The sequence below is a fragment of the Balaenoptera musculus genome, chromosome 19 (assembly GCF_009873245.2).
Source record: "Balaenoptera musculus isolate JJ_BM4_2016_0621 chromosome 19, mBalMus1.pri.v3, whole genome shotgun sequence".
NCBI lineage: Eukaryota > Metazoa > Chordata > Mammalia > Artiodactyla > Balaenopteridae > Balaenoptera > Balaenoptera musculus.
In genome coordinates, this window is record NC_045803.1 from 12,779,276 (window position 1) to 12,806,999 (window position 27,724).

At 49.2% G+C, this 27,724-nt stretch overlaps 2 protein-coding genes across 12 annotated transcripts in view; both read right to left on the minus strand.

Moving 5' to 3' along the window:
• HNRNPUL1 (heterogeneous nuclear ribonucleoprotein U like 1) overlaps window positions 1-16,836 on the minus strand; it is a 35,299-nt gene extending 18,463 nt beyond the window's left edge. The window contains exons 1-7 of one of the 8 annotated variants that reach the window (XM_036834732.1): window positions 14,847-15,310; window positions 11,003-11,128; window positions 8,867-9,023; window positions 7,061-7,134; window positions 5,383-5,522; window positions 3,258-3,357; window positions 1,365-1,477 (exon numbers count right to left, since the gene is read on the minus strand). In XM_036834732.1, the coding sequence (XP_036690627.1) occupies window positions 1,365-1,477; window positions 3,258-3,357; window positions 5,383-5,522; window positions 7,061-7,134; window positions 8,867-9,023; window positions 11,003-11,128; window positions 14,847-15,141 (1,005 nt within the window). In that variant the 5' untranslated portion in view covers window positions 15,142-15,310. Of the gene's footprint in view, window positions 1-1,364; window positions 1,478-3,257; window positions 3,358-5,382; window positions 5,523-7,060; window positions 7,135-8,866; window positions 9,024-11,002; window positions 11,129-14,485; window positions 14,505-14,846; window positions 15,311-16,782 lie in introns of those variants that run through there. The other 7 variants (XM_036834733.1, XM_036834738.1, XM_036834740.1 and 4 more) reach the window with 7 other exon arrangements.
• Window positions 16,837-18,119: 1,283 nt separating this feature from the next.
• AXL (AXL receptor tyrosine kinase) overlaps window positions 18,120-27,724 on the minus strand; it is a 30,491-nt gene continuing 20,886 nt past the window's right edge. For all 4 annotated transcript variants that reach the window (XM_036834743.1, XM_036834742.1, XM_036834745.1 and 1 more), the window contains 6 exons: window positions 26,699-26,791; window positions 26,192-26,313; window positions 25,475-25,584; window positions 21,846-22,005; window positions 21,186-21,322; window positions 18,120-19,427 (listed from right to left, as the gene is read on the minus strand). In XM_036834743.1, the coding sequence (XP_036690638.1) occupies window positions 19,076-19,427; window positions 21,186-21,322; window positions 21,846-22,005; window positions 25,475-25,584; window positions 26,192-26,313; window positions 26,699-26,791 (974 nt within the window). In that variant the 3' untranslated portion in view covers window positions 18,120-19,075. The remainder of the gene's footprint in view (window positions 19,428-21,185; window positions 21,323-21,845; window positions 22,006-25,474; window positions 25,585-26,191; window positions 26,314-26,698; window positions 26,792-27,724) is intronic.

Consider the following 27,724-nt stretch of genomic DNA (forward strand, 5'->3'; position numbering starts at 1 on the left):
GATAATGAGGTTGTGAAAGACAAAGGAAGACTGAGAAACTGTTTCAGACTAAATAGACATGACAATAGAATGCAATTCGTGATCCTGAACTAGAAACCAAATTGCTCTAAAGGATGTTGTTGGGACAGCTGACAAAATTTAAATGTGGACTATGGAGTGGGTAATAGCACTAAATCAATGTTAAATTTGATAACTGTACTGTGGTTAAGATAATAGCTCTATTCTTAAGAAATGCATGCTAAAGTATTAAGGACTAAAGACACAATGTAGGCAACCTACTCTCAAACAGGTCAGATAAAAATCATATACATACAAGTACATATATTTGGGAAAAATGGTAAAGCAAATGTCAGAATCTGGACAGGGCTCTATGAGAATCCCATGGCTTTTCCTTAAGTTTGAAATTATTTCAAAGAGGGGAAAAAAAAGAAAGAAAGAAAAACAAAGAGTCCCTGTGTACAAATATGAGGACGGAGAGGGAACAAAGCCAAGAAGAGGCATCCACCTGGGTAGCCTCTCCTCCCTGGGGCTTCGTGGCACATTTTACAAACATTTAACTTCTAGTGATAATAGTGTTAAGTAGTATTTACTGAGCATTTATCATGTGCCAGACGTTGTTGTAAGTGCTTCTAATGGGTTAACTTAATGACTCCACATGAAATTCTAGGGTAGATGCAAAGATTCTCATCGAGAGGAAACTGAAATACAGGGAGGGTAGTCCAGGGCTGTGAATGGAAGAGCAGGGACTGGGTCTGGGTCTAGGGATTCTGGCCCCAGAGGCAACAGCCACACTCCACAGCACTGTGAGTGCTGGTCACTGCTCTTGGGGACTGAACTTCAGCAGCAGTTCAGGCACCCTCTATCTTGTTCTGCTTTGCATCCATCCCCACCGTCCTCAAAGGCAACGCACTATTGGAAGCCTGGCTTAACCAATGTGAGGTGAAGGAAGGAAGAAGTTTTGGGATGAGATGATGTTAAAGTGGGACAAGAGCCAACATCACTGCCTTTGAGAACAGACAGGCTATTCTGTAGCAAAGGAAGATAAGAAATTCCTCAGTCTATTTAGAAAATGTAACTCTGGTATCTAAGAAGGGAGGAAGGTTGTGCACACCTGACATCCCCAAACTTCTTCAGGGTGCCACCTGACGGCTTTGCACAAAAGACGTGAAGGGGTAGGATGGCAGAATTTCGCACAAAATGACTGCAAACATTCCAGTGCATCAAAGAGAGAGAAAGAGGTATGGCGAGAGTGGTTGGACACAGGGCAGACAATGGACAGAGGTATTCTGAAAAAGAAGTCTGCAGGTTGACCTGACAGGACCAACATTCGGTTCTGCCAACTCCCACAGGCTGCCAGCACTCACCGCAAAGCAGCCAATCACATCATTCTCTGCAAACTTGTCTCCGTAGTTTTCAAACCGGCTACTGGTGGACTTCTTCCCAGTGCCTCCATAGCCATAGGAGAAAGGCTCTTCGCCTGATGGAAGAAACAGGCAAAGGCAGGTTAAACCTGCGATGGTCACAACAGCCTTTATGGCTGTCATGTAGTTTTAAATAAAAAAATCATTTTCTTTACTAGTTTTACTAATCAGATGCTTTTAGCAGGGAAGGTAAGAAAGGTTCCGTTGAAAGGAAGCCCCTCATTATGCAGAACTTCTGAGGGCTTGATGGCTTTAGATGTTAAGTCTGGGAGTAGGAGCTGAACTGAACTGCTTTGCACAGAAAGGGAGAATTTGGAAAAAAAAAAAGGGAGGAGGGAAGAGAGGAGCTGGGATGGAGGAAGGTTGTATGCTGTGATGCATCCCTTCCCTGTGACATTCAATATTCAGTTAAGTCTCCTAATGGCGTCAACTTTTGGTCAGAAATGAGTAAAAGGATTTTGCTTCTGCAGACCATGAGGTCTAACCCCTAGGAAAGGTACTGGATTGCCTTAGGCTACAGAACTGGGTGCCGATGCAATATGACTGAGACCCCAAGGGCCCTGGCTGACATCTGGGTTATAGAGAGATCCTAGGCCAGGAACCCAAGGAGCATCCTGCCAGTAAAGCAGGAGCCAACAGCATGAATTCCAGGCCCAGTTCTAGTATGAATCAGCTGTGTAACCTTGGACATCTGCTCCACTGTTCTGGGCTTTGTATCTTTATCTGTATCAACTACTTTCCACTTATTCCTCAAAACTGAAAGAAAGATAAAAGGAGATGACACATGAATCTTAAATAAAAACTGCTAATACGTATCAAAATGAAAAGTGCTCACTGTTTTTAACCTAGCATTTCTACTTTTAAAGATCAGACTAATTACACACAAGGACAGCTGCTCAAGTGTTTAACAGCAAAAATTTGCAATCAACTTAAATGACCTACAAAACATTGATAAATAAGTGATACAACTGTAAAGTGAAAAATTATGCAGTGGTCAAAAAAGCTATATTTATTTACAAAAATATACCCATGGATATTAAGTGGGAAAAAGCAATCAGGTTACAATAGTCCGTATAATGTGCCCCATCTGAGAAACACAAAGGACAAAGGAACTGTCTGGAAGACTACAGATGAAAATGTTAATGTTGGTCGTTATCGCACAGGTTTAGAAGCATTTTCATTTTTCTCCTCTGTAATGGCCTGAATTTTCACAAGGAGCACACATCATTTTCACTTTTTTCTTTACACGTTATTTTCATAATCAGAATGGTTTTATGACCAAGGAGGAAGGTCTCAGCATTGGTCACTGAAATCAGTCACTTGGGGTCAGAAGGTCACTGAGGCCCGGGGTTCTGTGAAAATTCAAAACCTCTCAAGGCAGCCCCTGCCTCTCTCCACCAGCCAGCCCTGGCCCCACTGGTCTCTGCTTTCTCTTTTACTCTGGGTTAAGCTCTGGACAGAAAATTCTAGATAGGATTTAATGGGACTTGAGGAACTTATTACTTTCAGCTTGGTTTGAGAACAGGAGACAACTGGTCTTTTTTTTTTTTTTTTTTTTAAGAAAGGGAACAGTTTTCTAAGGAGAACTTTGGACCCTCTTCTTAAAGATGCAGGATAAATTTTTGTAGAAAAGTTGTTATATCACTGTGGTCCTTCCAACTGAATCCTGTATGTCTGAAGATGGGCAGCGGCACAAGCCTAATCCTTGTTGTCTGTTCCATCCCAGGGTAGTTCTGTTCTGGGTCCAATGCGGGAAAGAGAAACTTAGGAAGCTTGAGAATCCAGGGACAGAGGCACCTGCTCTACTCTCTGATTGTTTGGCTGACCTCCTCTTACCTAGCTGAGTGCTGCAGGAGTCCAGGGACCAACCAATACGGACAACGTGTGGGTCGGGCTCCGTAGATGGAAGGTGCTTCACAGAGATTTCCTCATTGATCTGGGAACAGAGAACGAGAGGGCTCAGAAGTGATTCTCTGGAGGCTGACGGGTTACGAGGCAATACAGGAGGGAAGTGCGCAGATGTTAAAAAAAAAACAAAACAAGAATGGCTTTTGTTGCTGGGGAAAAGGTATCCACACTGCTCTGAAGGGCCTGTTGTACTGAAACCAGGGCCTCTAAAGGGCTTAGGAGAGTTCAGGGCCACAGAGAAGGGAATTTCAGAAAGTTATTTTTTAGTTTTAACACTTGCTGCAGGGGAAACAGGGACTCCCATAACATTTGGTGTAGAAACATAAATTGGTACAATGTCTTTGGAGTGCAAGTTAGCAGTCTTTATTAACTACAAATGCACATGCTCTATAACCAAGCAATTCAACTTCCAGTTTATCCTATAGATACATACACACAAAAATATTCAGTGAGGCAGTGTTTATGTTGAAAAGGAAGGAAGGGAGGGAGGGAGAAAGGAAGTAGAAACCACCTGTAAGGCACTGGTCACATTATGGCACATCCCTGACACAGAATATGATGCAGCGGTTAAAAAGAATGAGGCAGGGCTGATACACTGGGGTATGGAAAAATGTCCAAGATACAGTATTAAGTAAAAGCAGCAGAAAGAATAAAAGGTACCTTCTGGGGACTTCGCTGGTGGCGCAGTGGTTAAAAATCTGCCTGCCAATGCAGGGGACACAGGTTCGATCCCTGGTCCGGGAAGGTCTCACATGTCGTGGAGCAACTAAGCCCGTGCGCCACAACTACTGAGCCTGCACTCTAGATCCTGCGAGCTACAACTACTGAGCCCACGTGCCACAACTACTGAAGCCCACGTGCCTAGAGCCCCTGCTCTGCAACAAGGGAAGCCACCGCAATGAGAAGCCCACGCACCGCAACTAAGAGTAGCCCCTGCTCGCTGCAACTAGAGAAAACCTGAGTGCAGCAATGAAGACCCAATGCAGCCAAAAATAAATAAAAACTAAAAAGAAAAAAAAAAAGGTACCTTCTGACTTAACCTTTAATTAAATCAGAGGTTAGACTGTCTAATAACCAATATCTATCTGCATTAGATTGTGGCTTTCGGAAAGTTACCCTATGTCACTGACTTTTGCACACACATTTTTCACATTTTAACATCTCCAAAGTCAGGATATATCTTACAATTGATGTGTGAAAGCCCTCTGTCAGTATAATTGGGAGTGTTTCTCTACGAGTAGCACAAAACAATGTGCAACTTAGAATCAACGTCTTAGCCAAGCAAATACGATAACCCTTGGTCTTAGCTTCCACCTCTGAAAAATGGGGGACAACAGTACGTATTTCATGATGATACTGTGAGGATTAATGGAGATATCCATGAAAAGAACTTGGCACTGTATCTAGCACATGCAATGTGTTCTGTAAGTATCACCTATCATAAGTAAGTTTGGATGTGCAAAGGATACACAAGGAATTGTTAACACATAAGGTATCTCTGGAGGGTAGGATGGGGATTGGGAGGAAGTGAGTATACCTCCGGTTTTTACCCTATACTCTTTTGTGCCTTCTGAACTTTATTAAACACGAGCACATATTATTTTCATAAACATAACCGGACGTGGAACTGTGGAGAGATGATGGCAAAGGATGACCTGATGGCAGAACCTTTCTTTTTCCTGCTCTTCCCTGGCCTCCCTTTAATTGGTGATGAGCAACTCTTTCTAGCTCACTGTTCTTCCAAACAACCCCTTTTCCCAGGTCTACAAATACATCATCCCTAGAATGGTTGGCTACACAATTCCTGGGTCAAAGCCCATCAAGGAAAAATCTGTTTGATGAAGCAATGTATGGTCGGCCTGCTTTCCCCGTATATTTAGCAACGACATAGTTCTGAGTTCATTTTACTTTTTTTTTCTTTTTGCTGGGACACAGTCCATGCTCAATCAAATCTCTTTTGCAATCATGGCTCTGACCAAGGTGGTTGGTGACAGGCTATTCCAAAGGATGGACCTATTTTCTGTCCCTATCCCGTCTGGTTGCTCCCACTCACCTTCATCTCAAAGCACACACGGCCCCTTCTGACCCCATAGCTGGCACGGGCTCCTGACCACAGGTATGCAAAACCTTCAATTGTAAGTGGGTAGCCACTACTCCGGTCTCGGGCCACCTTGAAGTGGAGGTCGCAGTTATCTGTGGAGGAAAAAGCCTGTATTTGGCTGATGTTTTAATGGTCCCGAGAGGGACAGGCACAGGCAGAGGTAAGTTCCCCAAGAGTGTTAACCAGGAGTACACAAGCTGACACACTGTGGGGGCAGGTTCATGAGAAGCCAGCCGCATCCCCTAACCAGTCTCCCTTTTAGCACAAAGGCCCTGGACTACTGCAAACCGGCCTGCACAGGATGAAAGCAGCCACTCCACATAGGAAAGAGGGTTCTTCACCTGGCTGAGGTCCCAGGATGGCTGTCAGGGGGGGCCCCTGGATATAATACACACATACTTCTAATGGGGATGTACACTTGCTAGGGAGAGGGTCCATATTCTTACCAGTTTCAAGGGATTTTAGAATTTAAAAAGGTTAATCCCCACTGCCATACACTTCAACCATCTCCCATGCTAACTCTATTAGTGTGGAAGCCAGACTCCTGCTGCCAACAGCTGCACAAACATCTGACCCTGATCCACACCCACCACCCAGGACCACTGTCAGGTGCACCACAGGCTCCCACCTCCTCGTGTGGGCCTAGGACTCTCCCCCCTCTTCAAGTCTTTTCTGACCATCTCGTCCAGTAGGCTCTCTCCTTTCTCTAAAGGCTGAGTGCCATGGTCTGTACAACTGGCATTCGATCAGATGCTGCTTCATGGACCACCGCCACCCAATACTTTAAAAAATGTTTAGCTTTACTCTGGGTATACTGTCTTTGAGATCTTGTGATAGAAGGGACTGTGTACGAGATGTCTTTATCTCTTCCAAAGCATGTAGCCACTGGTCTATAAACATGAGCTACGTAAAGAAGTACATGAATGAACTGCTGTTAACTTTCCGCTCTGTTGAAAAGTGCAGTTCTCAGACTTGATTGGGCTTCTGGGTGTGTTTAAAAATTCGGATTCACAGGCTCTACCACTTAGAATTCGTCTTAGGAGGTCTGAGGAGGGACAGGACCTCTATATTCATTCCCCCAAGTGTTTAGATGCACAGTCAAGGGGAAAGCCACTTATCCAGAGCAAAGAAAACTGAACTGGAGGAGACCAGGGCAGGCCAGGTTAATGCCTGAGAAGACAAAACGGCATTGGTTTCACCAGGAACGTGAGCAGCTGATGGAAACTGGGGAAACGGCCGTCAAAGAGTTAAGTTTCCTCAGCAGCACTCAGGTTCCCTTCCCGCTTAAATGACAACCCTCCGTGTTTACAGGGTGCTAGGGTTTTCCAACTTGCTCTGGTATCCACTCTTTGATGAGTGTCACTCAAAGTCCTCTGAGGTATTAGGGCAGGATTATTCCTCCCTGAAGAGAAGCTCACAGAAGTAGAATGACTTGCCCAGAATCTCACAGTTAGAGCTGAGAGCAGATCTTCTGTCTCCAAACCAGCACCCTCATTCCAGAGCTCTGCTGTCTCTCACATCTGAACTAACACTGGCTCTGGATGGTGCCGGGCAGGAATTCTGTGAAGGTTAAGGCAGCCTCCCAATACTGACTGGAAGGCAGTGTCAAACAGGCACTCCAAAGACTCACATGTGTCAATGGCAACAAGGGTGTCGTCAAAGTCATCTTCATCCTCTTCAGCGGGAGGCTGAGGAGAGCGGCCCCTGTGTCATATAGAGGTATTAAGTTACATGAGAACGGACGGACAAGGGAAGAAGGGAACTGAAGGTTCTGCTTGAATTTACAAGTGGCCTCCCAGCTGCTTCCTGGATTTCAAGTTCTTGCCACAGAGGTTAGCAGAAGAACTCTGGAACCTTATATCCTTGCAGTGAGAGCAATGACTGTTAACTCCTAGGGTCGGGTCAGGGACTGAAGAGGGCCTGCTCTGCTAACAAGGGCCATCAGAATCATTTAGAAAGCTTTTCCAAGAAGACTCTTCTCTCACACCCCCAGATTCTGATCCACCCCTTTACACGCTGAGAATTACCTCCATGCTGAACTGTGTTACCAGTGGGAGGCTATGGTAGCCCAAAGAGTACTGGGCTAGGAGTGGGAATCTGTAAGAATTTAGATAAACCTTTTATTACAATTTGTCCATATTCCAGGCTTCCTAAAACTCCACATCTGAAAGGATTTGAAATGACCCATTTTTTTCAGTCTCTTTCTCTTTAAAAGTGTCCTAAATTATGAACAAGAGACACTCCTATCAGAATATTAAAAGGGACTATGTGAAAATACTGGTGGTTTCCAACATATGGGAATAAGGGCAAGGGGTGGAAGCGCGGAGTCTAACGTCCAGCGTGCTGCCTGGGGCGGGCTGGACGGCCTCAGCCCACCATGCGCTCAGACCAGGTACACTGTGCCTGTCTAGCTCCCGGCACTCCCCCAGCAGCAGGCGTCCCTTGGGTGGAGTGCCCTTCTGACCCTGCCAGTCCAAGGCTAGCACAGAGCCTGGTGCGAAGAGAGATCATCACATGCTAAGTCTATCCTAGGAAGCTTTCTCTGTCACCCCTGGAGGAAAGCAAGTGCTCCTCCTCTGCTCTCCATCAGCAAGTAGCTCTAGGCCTCTGTTCTATGGGGGGTAGTAGGAGAAACTCATAAGAGGTGGGTTCCATCTCCTGACTTCAGTCACAGCCATGAGACCCAGGCCCTGTCTTAAACAGTCACAAGCTAATTAGAGGATGAACTCCACCAGATAGGAAATGAAATGTGTCAGATGACCAGCTCAGATGAAGAGAAGGAGTGATCATTCCTAGTTTCCCTGAATGGAAAAGGCTTCACACAGGAGCTGAAGGAGGGAAGGAGGAAGGGGTAGGTCTGGGCCTGGGGGCGAAGGGAGGGAGAAGGCTTGTCAGGAGAGGGAAAAGGAAATGACCAGGGGGGAGGCCACTCCCACCCATGAGCTCCTGACCCTCACGCAAAACCCACTGTCCAAATCACCTGTGCCTCCAGGGTCTAGTCCAAGGGTGGGCACGTGTGAAAGCACTATGAGTGCTGATAATGAATGAATGAATGAACAGATGGATGGAAGGGGTGTGTTTCGGAGTAGATGAGGAAATAAATCTTTCTTTCAACTGAGGGATATCAAGCAACCGTTAAGAACAGAACACTGTGCTGGACTGCAGGGCAGTGGGGCAAAGGACTGAAAAGGCATGCTGGCATCTCACATGTGTTTGAACTTTACCCTGCAAGTAATGGGAAGGGAAGAACTGAGGGAAGGACCAAATATTTAGCAAAGTTGAATCTGGTAGCGAGTGCAGGAAGAACTGGGGGAGAGTGTGAGGGCAAGGAGAACTCTGCTCTGCCCCTCCCGGCTAGTACGAAGGTGACGGGGGCACCAGGCTACAGACATAGAGACCTACTGGAAAACGGGTGACTACTGCCTCACAGACCCACCTCCTATCCTCTCGGTGCTCGAAATACCCCCGTCCCCGGTTTTCTTCGTAAGGCCTCTTGCGACTCTGGAACTGCTGTCTGTCAGGTTTGAGTTGAGATGCTTCGGGCGGGAGGAAGCTGGTGGGTGCCTCTTGCTTCATCTCTGTCTTCACTTCTACTGTCAGGACAAATCCAGATGGTCAAGACACTCAGAAACTCCTCAGCTATCACTTTTCTGGTCCCCTTTACCTCAGGAGACACTGGCAGGATCCCGACTATGGTGATGAGGTCTGGGCACAGGCAGCTGGCTGAATTCCGCGAAGCCTGCTGAGGGAGCCACGACGGCCGTCCTGGGTAACAGGGCTGGGATAAAGGGAGGCTGGGGATGGCCATCCAGGCACATCAGCACCAGCAGTTGATGGGGTAACAGATGTCAGTCAGATAACCCTCAGGCTTCGTGGGGAGGGAGCGGGGACTTCAGCACTAAACAAGGACAAGCTCGCTAAGGGCCTACCCAAAGGTGAATGACTGCCTTGGCTACCTTGCCAAAGGCCCCAGGAAAGTTGGCAGCTACCTTGGCCTGCACCAAGTGGGAGGGAGCCCCAAAGACTTCTAAGATTCCACAGTTCCACATTCTCTAATTTCTCCTCCCAAAGAATCTCTTCACTTCAGTTCTTACAAAGTTTCTTCAGTCTAGCAATGGAGGGGAGAAAGTCAATTCAACAGTGTTGTGGTCCCACAGCTAACTCTACCGGCTTTAATCACTCTATTACAAAGCCCAGAATCATTCCAGAAGGGAGGGTCTGCAGTTAAGCCAGCCCACAGGTGTGATGGTCTCATTAAGTCACACCACAAATAGGAAGTCAGGATGAGATAACATGCTGTGGACCACAGGAAAATCCCAGTCTCAGGCAGACTCCAAGAATCCGTGCCTACCGAGAGAAAGCCGTGGATGCAGCCCCGCCTCATCTCTCTCACAGCACCTGTGGATGCTGTGGATCACTCACATCCACACGTTTCAGCATTCAGCTCAAGACCACTTGGGTCACTCCCTGGCTTTGGCATGCAGACCAAATCTCTCAGAGAAGGCTCCTCATTTGCTAGGGCAGAGATGGTGCTCACTCACCTGAAGAGAACTTCCATGGTTCCCAGCACAGCGCTGGGCTCACAGGAGCCCTTCATAAATGTCTGCACGGAAAATACTCTCCTTGGGCCAAATGATCCCACAAGTCTCACAGAGCCTGACACAAATCTACGGTTTAACCTACATTCATTAAAATCCTGAGCCACCCACAAGAAATGTCGGGGGATTTCACTTTGTGGATGAACCAGAATGGAATCAGATAGAACCAGCTAGATTCACTAAGAAAAGGCACTAGGGCCACAGCACAGTGAAAGGAGCACAAGACTGGGAGCCAGTCCTGGCTCTGTCATTACTCAGCGGTAGGACCCTGCTTCCCCAATACTAGGACACTACTGGTGAGGAGTGCTGCTTACTGACCAAGAGCAATGGCCCAGAAGCCAGTTTCCTGGTTCCAACCCCGGCCCTGCCACAGCTACATTACAATTGTGTTTCCCAAAGTGGCACTACAGGGAACTTTGTTCTACAAAGACACATTTACATGCTTGGGAAATCCTGGGTTTAAACAACGTGACACAGAGTTTTTCCCGATCCAGGACTTCTCAGCATCTTTAATGCTCTAATGAGCACAGTGACTCTCCCAGAGGTGGTATAGAATACGCTGCATTTTTCAGATGCGTTTGTCCAAGGAAACTTTTTCTGAGAAGTCCCTAATAACATCTCCTGGAATGATACTCTTCAGAACGTGGGAAACACTGGACTAGATTTAGAAGGTCCTTTCTGGCTTCCACATTCTAAGATTCTAAGACTCAAATATTGGCTTCCAGGTCTCAACTCTCTAGGGTGTTGGTACTAACATCTGAAAACATACCTTGAAGACTCCCCTCTCCTAACACTTGGGAGTGGGACTAAGTTCTTTCCTTCAAAAAGACCTTGCCAGAGTGACAAAGCCCAAGTGGAATGCCCAAGAGAAAGATGCAAAGTCTCTGGGAAGATAGGCACTAGGCAGAAGGTAAGGGCCACCACACATAGATTCCATTTCCTTCAAGAGAGACAGATGACGTGCGTTTTCCCACCTGGGCGATAGGCCGGCTGCTGCTGATCCATCTCCAGCGTTCTCCTCTCGTAGCCTGACTCGTTCTCTTTCTTGATGACCTGCGTCTCATAGAATTGGTTCTGCATGGTAATATTGTCCATGACATCTTAAAACAAAAAATGGCCAGTTAGAAGGGTGTTTCTTGGGACTAGAGGTAGCTTTTTAATGCAAAACGACACCATCCCCACTGGGGACAATTAATCTGCCAGAGGCTAAAAGGTGTGATAACAACCTCAGATGGAAACCCACCTGGGCAATCAGGGGCCCCAGCTGCCTGAGGACATGCTCTCTTGCCCTTCAAAAGGTTGGAGATCTATCTGTGATTGGGTTCTACAGAATCCCAACATACAAAACCAAATGAAGCAGAACTGCTCTGGTTGAAGCAAGGAGATGGGAGAGTCAGAGAAGGGGTCCAGCTTGACCTCGCCCTCTAAGCCCCCACTAGGGTGGGGGGTAACTCCACGGACACCTGGGATTCCATGGAGCACAGTTTAAAAATTACCAGCCTAGCTGTCCTCTGATGTGGTATAATGCTTGGAGAGTTACCTTTAGGGTACAACCTTAAAAACTGTTCAGAGCACAAACCAGTCCTCTGTCCCACCCAATTCACTATTCCCACCTGCATAGCCAACCCTCTTTAAGAATCTCTTCCACCCTGCAACAGCTGTAAAGATCAGGGGTAACCATCTCAGTTGAAGAGGAAATGGGGGAGGAAGGAAAGGAACTGTTAAGAAAACAGGAGTCATGATAATAGTGGCCTTCAGACTCATTAGGGATAAATCCTAAAATATTTGGAGTTAGGTGGGAAGGGTTTCAGGAAGGTGTCTTGTGGGTCCAGGAAGAACTCAACTGAAGGGTGGCAAGAATAACAATATCAGGGAATTCCCTGGAGGTCCAGTGGTTAGGACTCAGCACTTTCACTGCCAGGGCCAGGGTTCAATCCCTGGTTGGGGAATTAAGATCCCGCAAACTATGCGGCATGGCCAAAAAAACAAAAAAGCAAGAAAGAAAGAAAGGAAAAAGAATAATAACATCAACTATTTATGGAGTACATACTACATACCAGATGCTGGGATACAGCTGAGAATAAGCTTGCCTCACTAAAACCTTCAGTTTAGTAAGACAGACACACGTTAAACAAATACGTAAGCACAAAAATTATGATTGGGTTAAGGGCTATGAAGAAGTACCAGGGGCTAAGATCAGGGACCCAGAAAGTAAGAGATAAGCCTTTACTCAAAGGATACATAGGTGATGATAATTCAGTGACGAGAATGGAGAAAACATTCCTGGGCTTGAGATGACACATGTGAGAGCTCAGAGGTGGGACTAAAACCTGAAACTCCCTCAAGAACCTTGTAGGCAAACCCAGAGAGAACTCTGGAAACCTAGGGTTAGTAGTAAGCAGGTTCTCCACCCCAGGGGCAAGCTTTGCTAGGTGCCTCCAGAGCCCTACTAGTGGCTGTGCCAGGACCAGTGAGGCAGAACCACAGGGAAGGGCAGACTATTCTGCTGCTTGCTAACTGATTGGATCCTTTCTCAGAGGACAAATATATCTGGGCACAAACCAGGTGCGGCCAAAGGGAGGAAAGTCACAGATCACGTGGTCTGCTACAGGTCTGTTTACCAGGGTTGAAGGAAGGGTTGGAGGGGGGCATAAAAAGGGACCCAAAGGATTTTGTTGTAAGGAGTAGGGGAGAAAGGAAGACACAGAATAACTCCTTAATTAGAACACAGGGGACCCTTTCAAACCATTTTCTTTCTTCCAGGCTCCAAGCACAGTGTTCTTCTCGCCACGGAAGCCTCACACCTCTCTTTCTGAGAATCTCCTGCGCTCACAGAGGAAGCCGTGCTCAGAGAAGCTAGGGTTCTGGGGCCCTTCTCCACTCTCTAAAACATCCACTTCCTAATAATAGACAGGTCCAGTGCTAAGCCCCTTATGAACGTAATCTCATTCATAACAACCCTGGGGGGTGGGGACACTATTATTATCCCAATTTTACACACAACGGAACCAGGGCTCACAGAGGTGAAGCGACTTGCCCAAGACAAAATCTGAGTCTAGAGCCTAAGCTCTAAAGCGCGTCACTTTTCTTTGGAGCCGCCTCCAGCCATTGGCCCTTCTTCCTAGGCATTCCTGCCAGGGTCTCGCCTGCCCTAGGCAGGCACACTGGGCCACTCCTTCCTTCCTTCACAGGTCTCTGCAATGGGAAGTACTTTTCCCAGCATCTGAGTCCTAGACAATCGCTCTCCACCCCAAACCTACCCTCAGATTGCCCTGCTCCAGGAGATTCCATCTCTCTTCAACAAGTAAATACCCAATGCCAACCCCAAATCCAGTCTCTTCTCTGACCCCCTTGCTCTCCCCATTTCCTTAGCCCTATGGCTGAGGATACCCTCTTTTCAGAGAAACAACACAAACTCTGAATGCCAAAGTCCTTTCTACTTACTCTTCAACCTCTCCGATCCCTGTCCTGCTAGAAAGCCACCCTTTTCTAACTCCAGATTTAGTCCCTCCCATACCGGGGTTGCCTCCCTTCAGAAAGTAACAGATCTACTCCATCCCCTCTCCTTCAGAGTCACACCTTCTGGCTGATGCACAGGTTCCCAGCTACCCCTTGAGGCCCCTCCAATCCCTGGGCACAAAAACAACTGCTTCTGGGGACCAAGGAGCCCTCTTGTGGAGATGCTCAGCCCCAGAAACACTTCCCCCTACTCCACCCTGAGGTCCCCAGCCAAGTCAACAGGTTTTCTTTCACCCTCCACATCCTACACACTCTCCCCTCCCCTATATTTGACAGACCAGCTACACACTCCTGTGCTAGACACAAGGATCCTCTATCCCCTAGATACTCCATCGAGTATCTACTTGTTATCTACCGCCCCCCCCCAGCTACCCTTGTTCTCCAAACATCCCATACTGTTAATCTAAGACCATTCAGCAGTAGCCACTGCGTTATCTGTTCTCAGAGCCTTCCCAGTTCTAGACCTCCAGGTCTCTCACCCAGTGAAGCATCCTTCTCTCCCCCACCAGCTTCTGGACACCAAGGTTCCATATACCTCCTCTACAAGTCAACCAGAAGGTCCCCAGATTGCCAGCATCAAATGCCCAGGTTGCCCCTGCCTCAAGGTTGGCCTTTCAGCCCCGGATCTGAGTCCCCCAGGCCATCCTCAGTCAGATGGGAGTCCCCCCCTAGTACAATCACGTGGTGGTCTCCCACATCCCCTAAGTGCTCCCCAGTCAAACACCAGAACACACAGTCCATCAGACCCTCCCCGGCCAGACACCAGCACTCCATTTTAACCAACCCATAAGAATTCTCGGTACCACATCCAGCAGCAAACTCCAGGATCCTCCATCCTCAAAACTCTCCCAGCCCTGAAAACACGGCTCCCAACGCCCAGCCCATAGACTGGGCTAGCATGGCTCCCAAGCCTACCCAGCTGCAAACCCTAAGATCACCATTTCCAAGATCCTCCTCGGTCCCCCGATAGAAAACCTCCTGTTCTTCCGACTGTCTCCGGCTCCAGAAACCACGGCTTCCGGTTTCCGAGCCCTAGGCTAGGGAATCCTCTACACCCCCGGACCTTCCTCATCTCCGAAACCGAGAGCCCCCACTCCAGTATCTCCCCTGCACCGAACGCCAGGATCCACCCCCTGGTCGTCCCAAGGGCCTTGTCCCCAGATCCTTTTCAGCGGCGGATGGCGCGATCCCCCGATCCTCAGATCGTCTCCCCGACCTCAGGCGCCGGGATCCCGCGTCCCACAGCCCTTCCTCGGCCCGGACTCCGGGCTCCCCGGCCCCCGCCCCGCGCACTCTCACAATGTCCGTCCGGCCCCGAGTAGCCGCCGGGCTCCGGGTGCGGCTGCAGCCCGGGCGGCGGTGGCTGCGCGGTCCCCTCCAGCTCGGAGCCCCCCTCGGTCTCGACCTCCTCGTTGTTGTGCCCAGGTCGCCCCGGTTCGTCGTCGGCCTCGAGCTCCCGCTCGTCGTCGGGCTCCTCGGCCTCCAGCGCCGCCTGCAGCCGCTCAGCAAGCTCGGCCTTGAGGCCGCGAGTGTCCAGGCCGCGGCGCTGCAGCTCCTCGCGAAGTTCGTTCACCTTCAGACGGCGCACATCCATGGCCCGGGCCCCCGGGGCGGCCCCCGAGCCCGGCCCGGCCTCCCAGGGCTCAGTCCCCCTTAAACCTTTCCTGTCAGGAGGCGAAGGGGGAAAGGGGGGGGCCCCCCACTCCAATGGCGGCGGCGGCGGCGGCTCAAAATGGCCGCCGCCACCGCCTCCCCCCTCCTCCGTGGCCCCGTGCGATGCAACACGGGTGCCAATTGGCCATCGCATGGGGGCAACGGGCGCGAACCCCGGGGCTCAGCCAATCAGAGCGCGTCTTTCAAAAGAACGTCAAAGAAAGGGCTTAGGAGCTGCCGGGGAGGAAGCGTTGGCCTACGTCGGTGCCGGGGCCGAAGCGGGAGGGCGGGAAAAGGAGGGAGGAGGAGCGCGCGGTGATTGGGTAGTGCCCGCGCGCCCGCTCACGTAGGGTCAAATGAGGGAAAGGGAGTAAAGATTTGGACCAATCAGTGATGAGATCTCAGAATTCGCGTTTCTCCCCCCACCCACGGCCTTTCCTGTGCGGTCCTTTCATCAAACTAGTGTCTCTGTAACACATATCTTGATTGGTCTAAATCTCCCGCCCCTAGAGGAGTACAAGCGGGTAAAACCACTAGAAACCAATCAAATGGAGGGTCGGCAGACACCCCCGCCCCCCTTTCACGATTGCCTTTAGAAAACCGGAAAGAGATGAATTCACTAAGGACCTGCCCCTTGCCGTTAGGGCGGTTTCAAAACAGTCTGTCCACCAATCTCAGTTACTGTCTTATCTCACTAAAGCTAGTACAGTTGCATCGTTTTAGGAAAACCTACCCGGATTGGCCGTTCTGGTTACGGTCGGCCTTACGAATATTGCTGTAGAGGGAAGTATACGAAATCGAGATTAAGTAGATAAATTATTCTTAAGCTGGAAGAAACTCAGTTGCCTTTATGAAAAGCAACCCTTTGACTTAAGAGAATCCTGAAGGTTTGAAAATAGAAGCTAGACTAACAGCGGGAGAAAAGTTGTAAAGGGAATCGCACTCTCTCCCCTTTGATAGTACATCTCACGGGGCGCCTCTTTATAGCTGCGCTACCGTCTTCCTCTATGGTTGGTATCATACGTGGAATGGGCACTCTGCACGCGATCATAGAGCCTTCCCCTCCGGAAAGACCTCCACAGTTTCAGGGGTCTCTACCCCACATCCTCTAAACTGCTGTTCAGTAGATCCGCCTGTTCGGTGTCTATATTGACAAGCTCAAACACACAGGTCCGTAGTTAAGCCTCACTCTACTAAACTCCACAGAGTTTCACAATGTCTAACACTGCACCACCTGTCGCCTCTAACTCAAAAGACACAAAGCTTCTGTAAGGTACACTACCGAGATACACAATGCAAACGCCCGCTGCCCACTGAGCCGTACCTAAAGCCCACAAAAGCCACACAAAACCTCTACTTAGACAAAGGCGCACACACAACACAGATAAACAAATGGCGTGTGTGGGATCAGAAGCATCAATTCAGGGGATAATACACCAAACTTCGGTGTAGATGAGCCCACTAAGGTCGCCACAGGCAGGCGGCTTCAAATGATAAAGACACACAGGACAGTTACACTACAAGCTTACACCACGGCAACATAGACACACAGCACCCACTCAGAAGCGGGACAGACACTCACGTGGGCCCGTAGGTTCCAGTCCAGACACCCCGCCCCTCGCCCACGTCCGACTTCCTCTCTCCTCCCAGCTTTCCACAATGATTTGTTCTAAAAAAGTTTGTGGCCCGGATTGAACCGTTCTCGGTTCGCAGGAGCCACCACCTGGGGGCGTCCGGGCGCTGCCAAGGATTCCTCCATCTGCTGCTGGACACACCCAGGAACTTGTGCCTGCGATGCTTGCAAAACACAGTGGGCTTGTCTTGGCAGGAGTCCCTTTGCGGGCTCGTGATGATCGGAGGTGCTCTGTGCCTGTGTTTCTATGTGAATCTGAACGTTTGGGTGTGTGAGTGTCCTCTACGTACTCTATATTTCTGAGTATTTGTGTATGTATCTGTTACTCTAGTTTCTTCCTATTCCTGGTGACTGCCTGCCTGTGCATGTTTGTAAACATGTTTGTATCTGTGTAATTTTGTGTTTCTCTGTGTCTGAATTTGTGTCTCTGTATTTGTGACCAGGTGTGCTTGAGTATGTCCATTAATTCATGGGTCTGTTACTTTGGAGAGGGGTAGGGTCTCTGTGTGACCCTGTGAATATCTATGTGCCTATTCCTCACTAGGGGTTTCAGTGAGTCTGCTTTTGTTTGCCTGTCTTTTTGTCTATGTATATGTTCATTTCTACCCTCTTTAGTGAGGGGAGAACTCCAAGACCCCACCAAACCCTCCTTTTTACTGGGGAAACTGAGTTGCCAGGGAGAGGGGCCATATGACAGCTAAGTGGAGACAAGAGGAGACAGAAGCATGGTTACAAAGTTTTATGTGATCTGAGCCCCTCTGGAGGTTTCAGAGTCCACACTCTGTTCAGGGGGCATAAGGGACTGGCTCAGGGGGGCAGCATGGCCCCAGAGGAGGGAGTTTGTCCTTTGGGGAAAGGAGGCATCCTTAATGCATTGCACAGGCTTGAGGGTGCACACCCCACATGAGGGGAAGAGGAAGCAGAGGTGGCTAAGAAGGGAAGGATAAAACTATCCCACAAAGGATAAAACTATAAGTTTAAAACCTTGGAATTGTAGCTTAGAATTCTAGACCTGTAGACTTTTAGAATCTTACAACATGTGAATCTTAGAACTATAGTGCCTAGAATCTTAAGACTTAGAACTGTGAATTCTTGGCCCCTTAACTAAAATCCTAGAAAGACAGAATGCAGCATAGAACTTAAAGGTGTCCAAAATTAAAAATGATTAAAACTTTGGCATCTGGTTAGTCACCACCAACTGTAGAGTCTTATACCATAGATGCTGAGGATCCAGAATCTTGGACCAATAGGATCTAGAGTGCCTTGGAACACAGAACAGAACAACATTAGAATCTTAGAGTTTAATAATCTAGAATCTTGAAGCATATGATCCGGAATCTTAGACATAGAGAATCTAGGTTCTTAGACTAGGTCTTGGAACATTGCATCTTAGAACATTAGACCTTAGAACCTCCATCTTTAAACTCTTAGAACTTTCTAATTGCAGATTCTAGCATTTTAGATCTTTAGGATCCAGAATCTCATAACAAAAGTTTCGAGGACCATAAAGCCTTAGAACCTATAACTGACCAGCATTAGAATCTTAGAACTTGAGAAGATCAAATCTTGAAGCTTTATGATCTAGAGTTTTACAGCCAGAGAAATTATACTCTATGAGGCTCGGAACATCAAATTTTAGAACATCAGACCTTAGAACCTCCATGTCTAGAATTGTAGAATTTTTACAATTGTAGAATCTTACACTCTAGGGATTCAGAACCCTAGAAAAATAAAATCTAGAATCATAGAGCCTTAGATCCTAGAATTAGAATCTTAGGGCTTTAGAACCTAAAATCTTGTGGGCTTTATCAAGAATCTTAGAACCAGAAAAGTCTAGAGCCATAGAATCTCACAGCCTTAGAATATAGGCCTTAGAACTTCCATGTCTAGAACCTTAGCACTTTAGAATTAGAGACTTTTGGAATTTCAGGTCCTTAGAATCAGACTCATGTTTGAAACTTAGAACCTCTGAATCTAGACTCTTTAAACCTTAGAATCTAGAATCTTGGAATGTTAGACGTGGGAGGACCCTTAGGGATTGCAGTCCAATCCCTTCCTTTTACACATGGGGACACTAAGGTGTGGAAAAGGGAGAGGATCTGTCTGGGATGGAAGTGGAATGGGTAGGAGGAGAGGGCTAAGGTTGGGGGTAAAGCCTGGAGTGGGAAAGTGAGGGGGGGGGTTCCCCCAGTGGCAGTGCCTAGCTTGGGTCCTGAGAGGGAGTCCCAGGTGGAGGGTTGTCTCAGGCGCCATCCTCCTGCCCTGGGGGTGCTGGGGAGCTCCTGTCAGCAGGCAGGGCGGGGCCAGGAGCTGTAGAAGGGCAGAGGACATAGCGTCCAGCAGGATGGACCTCAGCGGCGGTGAGGCAGCTGCAGGAATCCTTAGGGTCAGGCTGAGTTAGGGGGTCAGCTCCTCCAGCAGCTCCAAGTGGTTCAGGATGACCCCCACCCTCATCCATGTTGACATAGAGGATTTCGTCTGGCTCCTGGGCAAGGGGCAGGGCCTTCAGCGTATTCTCCAGATCTTCCCGAAGCTCTGCAAAACTCGGCCGGTCTCGGGGGTTTAGCTCCCAGCACTGGGACATCAGGGCATACCTAGGGTAGCAAAATGAGGAGTGGGAGACTGAACAGGGGAGCATTCTGGGAGTTTGGGGGTATTTTAGGACACTCAGAGGACTGAGGGTATTACAAGGGAGTGGAGGAAACTGTAGCAGTTCGGGGGGCATCTATGGGCACTTCGGAATTCTCAAGAGTTTCTGAGGTGGGTCCTGGGACAGACACACTCAGGAACTGGAAAAAGTCTTGGGAAATCTCTCTGGGTAGGGGGTGATGTTCTAGTGAGGGTTTGCTAGAGTAAAGCTTCCCAGTGTGGTTCCCCAGAACAGACTCTAGCATCAAAGCTTTGCAAGCTGTATTGGTTTAAAATATGTACTCAGGGACTTCCCTGGCGGTCCAGTGGTTAAGACTCTGTGCTCTCACTGCAGGGGGCACGGGTTCGGCCCCTGGTCTGGGAACTAAGATCCCGCGTGCCACACGGCGTGGCCATAAATAAATAAATAAATAAATAAATAAATTAAATATGCACTCAAGTTCTTTGACATTCCTCCCTTGAAAAGATGGAGGCTACCTTCCCTCCCCTTGAGCGTGGGCTGGATTTAGTCACTGCATTCTGACTCGGCAGCAATGATAGTGTGTGTGATTCTGAGACTAGGTTGAAAAGGTATTGTGGATTCCTCCTTGTTCTTTCTCTTGGAATGCTCATCTGGGGGAGGCCAGCCACCATGTCATGAGGAAACTCAAGCAGCGCTATAGAGGGGTCCACGTGGCAAGGGACTGAGGCCTTCTGCCACAGCCATGTGAGTGAGCCACCTTGCAAGAGATCTTCCAGTCTCAAACTTCAGATGGCTTCAGCCCCAGCTGACATCGTGACTGTAACCTCATTAGAAACCCTGATCCAGAATTACCCTGCTAAGCTGTTCCCAGACTCCTGACCTTCAGAAACCATGCGAGGTAATAAATGCCTGTTGTTTTAAGCTACTGGATTTTGGGGATATAGATAACTAATACACCAGCTATGCAGCCTTTGGCAAATGATTTTCCCTTGACGTGGGCCTCAGTGGTGCATCACCTGCCTATGGGAGTAATAAGGGTGCCAACCCACTTCATATGGCTGTAGTGAGGACCAAATGACTTAATGCACGCAGAACACTTAAAACCATACCTTCTAGTAAATTGTATAGAAATGTTAGCTATTCTTCCTGCCCTCAGCTCTTGGAGCACCCAAGGAGGACCTGGAGAGTCTGAAGCCCCAGGCTCTCCCCTCCTGACCCAAGCAACATCTTCTCTTTACCCCCAAAGTGCTCTCCTCTGTGTGTTCAATGGGATGGCAAAGTTTGATAAGCACCACCCTGAAGGATTCTGAGAACATCTCACAGGAGCCTGGAGAGTTTGGAGAAGCTCATTATAAGGGTTTGGCAGAGGGCTCTGGGTGTTGAAGAGCACGTGGCGGGGGGGGGGGAGTGTGGGTGCTCAGGAGCCTGGGAGGAATTAGAATTCTTTGCGAGTGGGGACGTGTCATTATTCACTGCCCACGGATACCTGGCCGGGGTAGGGTGCTGCTCCAGCCTGCGTTCCACACACAAAGCAAAGGAGGAAAAGGCACCTTTTGCTAATTCATGCCTCATGGGCTAATAGTGGTTCCGTGGAGCATGGGTGAAGGGGGCAGGTGGGTTCCTCAACAGTCTGAGGGATCCTGTGGTTTTAGAGGGTCCTGGATATGTCAGGGCCATGCGGGGTGCTCAGGGTTTTGCGGTAAAATCTGAGATGGGGGGAGGGGATACTAAGGGTCCTCACAGTCCGTCCAGACAGTCCACAGGCTGCTTCAGGCGGTTTCCCTGGCGCAGGTAGTCATAAATCTCGCTGTTCTCCACTCCTGGATATGGGGTTTGGCCTCGAGTGGCAATCTCCCACATTGTCACCCCAAAGGACCACTGTGGTGGGGCAGAAGGGAGAGAATTTAGGGGGTGTCTCCTGCACAGACGCCCTCACCCAACATACAGATTCATGGGTATCCCCACACTTACGTGGACACAGCTATCTTTGTGGGTGCATCACAGCTATTCACAGAAACACTTTGGTACAGGTACACAGTTACAGAGGCAACTTGTGTGCACACATAGACCTGCCCACCCGTGCAAACAATTATACGATCCATGGACACGTGGTCTCGGGTCACCCTCCACACCCTGGCTATACACATGTATACACTTACCACTGCCCCTCCCAACCTAAACTGCCTACATATCCCATGTAGCAACCTGTCACCATGCACCCATGGGCCTGTGCATACCCCCGGCATGTCCACACCACCGTTCACAGATGCCCGCCACACATGGTCCATGTGGCGGACCCCTGCGCAGGGAAGCCCTCATGTCCCTGTGAGCCCAGGTCTGGTGTGAGATGATCAGGCCACGCCCTCCCCCTGCTCCCCACTCCTGCCAGGGGTGCACGTACCACATCGCTCTTGCTGGTGTAGACGCGGTCAGCCAGGCTCTCAATGGCGATCCACTTGACTGGCATCTTGGCGATGCGTCCCTGGCGGTAGTAGTCCCCGTTGTAGATCTTCTTGGAGAGCCCAAAGTCCGCCACACACACCGACATGTTCTCGTTCAGCCTACCAGATTGGGGAGAGGAATGGGGTCACGGCATCAGCCCCCTCCACCAGGAAGCCTGCCCTCACTCTCAGACACGTCTCCATCTCTTGCCCTGGCTGTCCTGCTTGGGGCTGGGGATCAGTCTCCCCGCCTTGCCCCAGACTGGGAGGGAACTGTGTTACTTCTTATACCCTCTGTAAAAGGTGGGTGGGAAAAGGGCTGCTATGGGCCTTCCCAGCTCTGGCTTTTTGCCAGATTCTAAGGTCCTTCCTAGGCTCCTTGGGTTGGAGTCTGATTTTTCTTTAACTGTGTTTTTGAAGTATACTATATACACAGAAACATGCAGAAATCTTAAATGAAGAGCTCACTGAATTTTTTTTTTAAATAAATAAATTTATTTATTTATTTATTTTTGGCTGAGTTGGATCTTTGTTGCTGCACGCGGGCTTTCTCTAGCTGCAGTGAGCGGGGGCTACTCTTTGTTGTGGTGCACGGGCTTCTCATTGCAGTGGCTTCTCTTGTTGAGGAGCATGGGCTCTAGGTGCGCGGGCTTCAGCAGTTTGACTCATGGGCTCCAGAGTGCAGCCTCAGTAGTTGTGGCGCATGGGCTTAGTTGCTCTGTGGCATGTGGGATCTTCCCAGACCAGGGCTTGAACCCGTGTCCCCTGCATTGGCAGGCGGATCCTTAACCACTGCGCCACAGGGAAGCCCGAGCTCACTGAATTTTCATAAACACATCCAGGTAACCAGAAACCAGATTAAGAAACAGAACATTGTGGGGCATCTGTGCAATGGAATACCACAGAGCAAACAAAAAGAACTACTGATACGTACAATGACATGGACTAATCTCAAAACTTCATGCTGAGCAAAATAAGCCAGACACAAAGGAGTCAAAATTGCAATTCCACTTACATGGCATTTAAGAAGAGGTGACAGAAGTTGATGGGGACAAAAGTACAGAATAGTGGTTACCCCTTGGGGGCAGTGACTGGGAAGGGCAGGAGAGAGCCTGCCAAGGGCCTAGAAATGTTCTTTATCTTGATCTAGCGGTGGTTGTTTCCATGGGTCTATAGACACGTAAACATTCATTGAACTGCATGCATAAAATGTGTATATTTTAGTGTATGTAGAATAGACATCGATTTTTTAAAATGAGAAAGAAAGATTACCAGTCCTTCCTTCCTAGCGTATAATTACCCCTCCTAGGGTGATCAAGATCTTCACTTCTAGCAGCATGGATTACTTGTGCTTGTTTTTGTGCTTTATATAAATAGAAGATTCCCTGATTCTTGCATCTGAGTTTCTGGGATTCTGTTTCTTTAAGAATTGATGATTTCGGGGACTTCCCTGGTGGCTCAGTGGTTAAGAATCCACCTGCCAATGCAGGAGACACAGGTTTGAGCCCTGATCTGGGAAGATCCCACATGCCGCAGAGCAACTAAGCCCGTGCACCACAACTACTGAGCCTGCGCTCTAGAGCCCGCAAGCCACAACTGCCGAGCCCGTGTGCCACAACTACTGAAGCCCGCGTGCCTAGAGCCCGTGATCCACAACGAGAGAGGCCACCGCAATGAGAGGCTCACGTACAGCAACGAAGACCCAACGCAGCCAAAAATAAATATAAATTAATTAATTAATTAAAAAAAAAAAGAATTGATGATTTCTACCCAGGGTGATGGACTTGGGTAATGACCAACCAGAACAGACCCTGGAGGCCCCTAGTATGCTAGGAGTTAGCCTTTAACTGCTGTGTCTGGGGGGAGGGGGGTGGAGATGGGTGATATTCAGGCATCTAAGCTGGTGGCTGTGGAGCACATGGGAAGCTTGGGGAAGTGGCCAGTTGCCAACTGGTAAGGAAGTATTTTAATATTTTAACAACTTAACAGAAAACGTGACAGGTGCATAACAATTGATTGTCCGCTCTGATATTTTGTGTCACTGTTACATTGTGGGCTTGACTAGGATCAGCCCACATTACAGAAATAAAAGAACTTCCATTTTGACTGAGTCTATTCATGCCTTTAGACCTCCTTTCCAGTTTATAGGAAATAAAGGGAACACAGGAACAAGGCAAATGCCACCACAAGGAAACAGACACAACTTATACATGGGACATCCTACAAGAAAACTGGCCTGATCTCTTCCAAAAGAATATGCCACAAAACTATACACAGGTAGTGGTGGTGGAGGGTAATTCTAGATTAAAAGGGACCAAAGGGGTACAACAACCAAACGCAATCTGGGAACTTTGCGTAGATCCTGGTTTCTGGGGAAAAAATATCCCGAAAAGACATTTTGGAGGACAATCGGAGGAAATGGAACATGGATATGATCATAGGTTGTGTTACAGAATTATTGTTAATCTTCTTTGGTGTGATAACAGAATTTTGATTGTTTAGGCATAAGTCCTGATTTTAGGAGATACCTACCGAAGATTTAGGGGTGGAATGTCACATCTTGGCAACTTACTTTCAAATGGTTGAGGGGAGAGAGAGAAAGAGAAGAGAGGACAAATGTGGCAACATCTCAACAAGGAGGAGATATGGGTGTTCATTGCACAATTCTTTCAACTTTTCTGCAGATTTGGAATTTTTCAAAGGGAAAAGTTGCGGGGGGTGTGGAATTCCCTGGCGGTCCAGTGGTTAGGACTCTGCACTTCCACTGCAGGGGGCACGGGTTCGATCCCTGGTCCGGGAACTAAGATCCCACATGCCCTCGCGGTACGGCCAAAAAAAAAAAAACAAACAAAACTGGGGGGGGGGGGGCGGAGGGGAATAAAGACATTTGTGAACATTTGCATGTCTTATAGAAGATTCTCTGATTCTCTTTTTTTTTTTGGCCGTGCTGCGTGGTTTGTGGGATCTCAGCTCCTCGACCAGGGATCGAACCTGGGTCCTCAGCAGTGAAAGTGTAGAGTCCTAACTACTGGACCACCAGGGAATTCCCAAAGATTCTCTGATTCTCCAGCTCCTATTTCTGAGTCCAAGAGTGTAATGAGACTAACATTCTAAGCCTGTGTGTACACACACACATACACACACACACCTCGCCCTCACTTTAGCCCTGGTTCTGGCCTATTTTCTGCTTGTCCCTTGGCAGGGGGTGTGGTCTCTTTATCCAGTGTGGCCCCTCCCCAAGGGGAGCCCCAGGTAAGACACTCAGCATGGAGGGGGACAAAGATGAAGCTTAAATGTCACCACCCTCATCGGTCACCTCTGCCCTTTTGCTCACCACATGCTACCCACCGAGCCCTCCCTCTTGTCACTTTTCTTCACATCCCAGTACTCCTTCAGGATCTCGGTTCAGGGCCCACCTCCTCCAGAAAGCCGGCCCCAGCCTCCTTGCTCACCTCTCTATTCCACGCCTGAGCTCTGACCTGCCTGAAGGCTGTGTGTGTCTAGCGCCCTCTTCCATCCTGGGGAGGAGGGCGGGGCGGGGGGCGGTGTCCCGGAAGGAGGGGGGACTCCTGGAAGGGTGGAAACTCACATGCAGTTCCTGGCGGCCAAATCCCGGTGTATGAATCTCTTGGTACTCAGATACTCCATGCCACTGGCAATGTCTGCCATGAACTTCACCAGCATCTGAGTGGGCAGGAACTGGGGGGCCGGGGCAGGAGGGAGTAGAGGTCAGCAGAGTCCCCGAGGTCTATCCCTCTTCCCTTCCTCCGTCCTAGCTCTGCCCTGCGATGCTTTCCCAGGGCTACAAGAATTAAATCCCACCCCTTTCTAACACGGCCCTATGTCATCCCCTCCTGCCTTCTTCTCTGTCTTGATCTCCTATTGTTCTTGCCCTTGACATATGCTCCAGCAGGGAGCCCCCTTTCTGGTCTTTAAACAAGCCATGCTTGTTCCCACCTCTGAGCCTTTGCACATGCTGTGCCCTCTGCTGGGACTGCTTTCTCCCAGATCTCCTCACCTCCCACCAGCTGGCTCCTCCTTCAAGTTCCCCTCCTCAGTGAGACTTTCCCTGTTCATCCAAATTAATTGCCTGGCCTCCCTGTCACTTATCCGGCTCTATTTCCTTCGTAGCACTTAAATTATCTTGCTTATTTATTTAACTTATTTATTGTCTGGTCCCCCCACTGGCAGACAGCTCCATCAAGCAGGCTCCTGGTCACCTTGGCCTTCCCAGTGTCTGAGCAGCGCTGGGCACCTGCTAGGTGCTCCATTAACACTTGTGGGCCAGACAATAAAATGCTCTCACCACTGGCTGGTCCCCAAGCCGGGAATAGAGAAGGAAACTGTGTAGGTCTCCGTGTTTCATGAAAGGTAAGATGACCACAGGTGCCGGGAAGCCCTCTCGTTCAGAACCCTGGAAACAGACGCCTGAGTGCCCCCAGGCAGCCCTGTCACTGGAGTTGGGCAGAAGGGGAAACCACCCCCTCTCCCACCTTCTGTCTCTCCCTCCCCCTCAAGTCTGGCCTCCAAATTGTTGAGGAGGGGGGTGATGGACCAAGCTTCAGAGAAGCCATTTCCAGCACTGTTCCCAGGGTTGTTTCTCCAGCCCTCCTGGGGACCTCAGCTATTTCTGGGAAAGGTCAGATGTCACATTCCAAGCTGAGGGAGAGAGGAAGGGGGGAACTTGCTGACTCTCAGGGAGCGGGGAGGAGGAAGCCTGGAGGTTTGATTTTCTCAGTGCCCAAGGGAGGGGTCTTCCCTCTGCTGCGGCCTCCACGGGGCCTGTCGACCCCCTAAATCTGCCCTCCCTCACCAATGAGCCTCATGACGTTGGGGTGGTCGAATTCTTTCATGCAGACGGCTTCACTCAGGAAATCCTCCAGCTCTGACCTTGTGCAGATGGCAACTTGGGGGGGAGAGAAAGGTGGATGAGGAGGAGGGGTGGGGAGGGAGGACTCTTTCCCTCCTCCTCCTCGGCCTCATCACCATCATCATCCTCTTCTTCTTTATCAGACGTGATTTGTAAGTACCAGGTGCTATATTCAGCGCTTTACATCTATTAACTCATTTAATCCTCTGAGGAGCTTCTATTATTTTCCCCATTTTAAAGATGGGGAGGGGCTTCCCTGGTGGCGCAGCGGATCCGCCTGCCAGTGTAGGGGACATGGGTTCGAGCCCCGGTCCGGGAAGATCTCACTTGCTGCGGAGCAACTAGGGCCGTGCACCACAACTACTGAGCCTGTGCTCTAGAGCCCGACAGCCACAACTACTGAGTCAGCGTGCCGCAACTACTGAAGCCCACGTGCCTAGAGCCCGTGCTCCGCCACAAGAGAAGCCACCGCAATGAGAAGCCCGCGCACCGCTATGAAGAGTAGCCCCCGCTCGCCACAACTAGAGAAAGCCCGCGCGCAGCAACGAAGACCCAATGCAGCCAAAAATAAATAAAATAAAAATAAATAAATTAAAAAAAAGAAAAAAGATGGGGGAGACCAAGGTACAGAATGGTTAAGAAACCTACCTAAGGGCACACACAGCTAGCAAGAGGACTAGGCAGAGCTCAAACGCAGGCAGTCTGGCTCCAGGGTCCATGTGCAGCTCTGTGCTAGGCTGCTTCCCAGCACAGTCGCAGCAGCCCTGGGAGCCCTACCTTTGTCCCTGTTTTGCAACTCAGGACACTGGCTCATAGAGGCAAAGTGAGTTGCTCAGCGTCACACAGCTGGGATTCAAACCCAGGTCAGGAACATAACCTGGTATGCAAGAGGCACTCAGTAATGAATGAGGGAATGCGTGATAACTCCATAACCCAAGCTTTTAGCCGCTGTGACTCTGAAAGAATCAT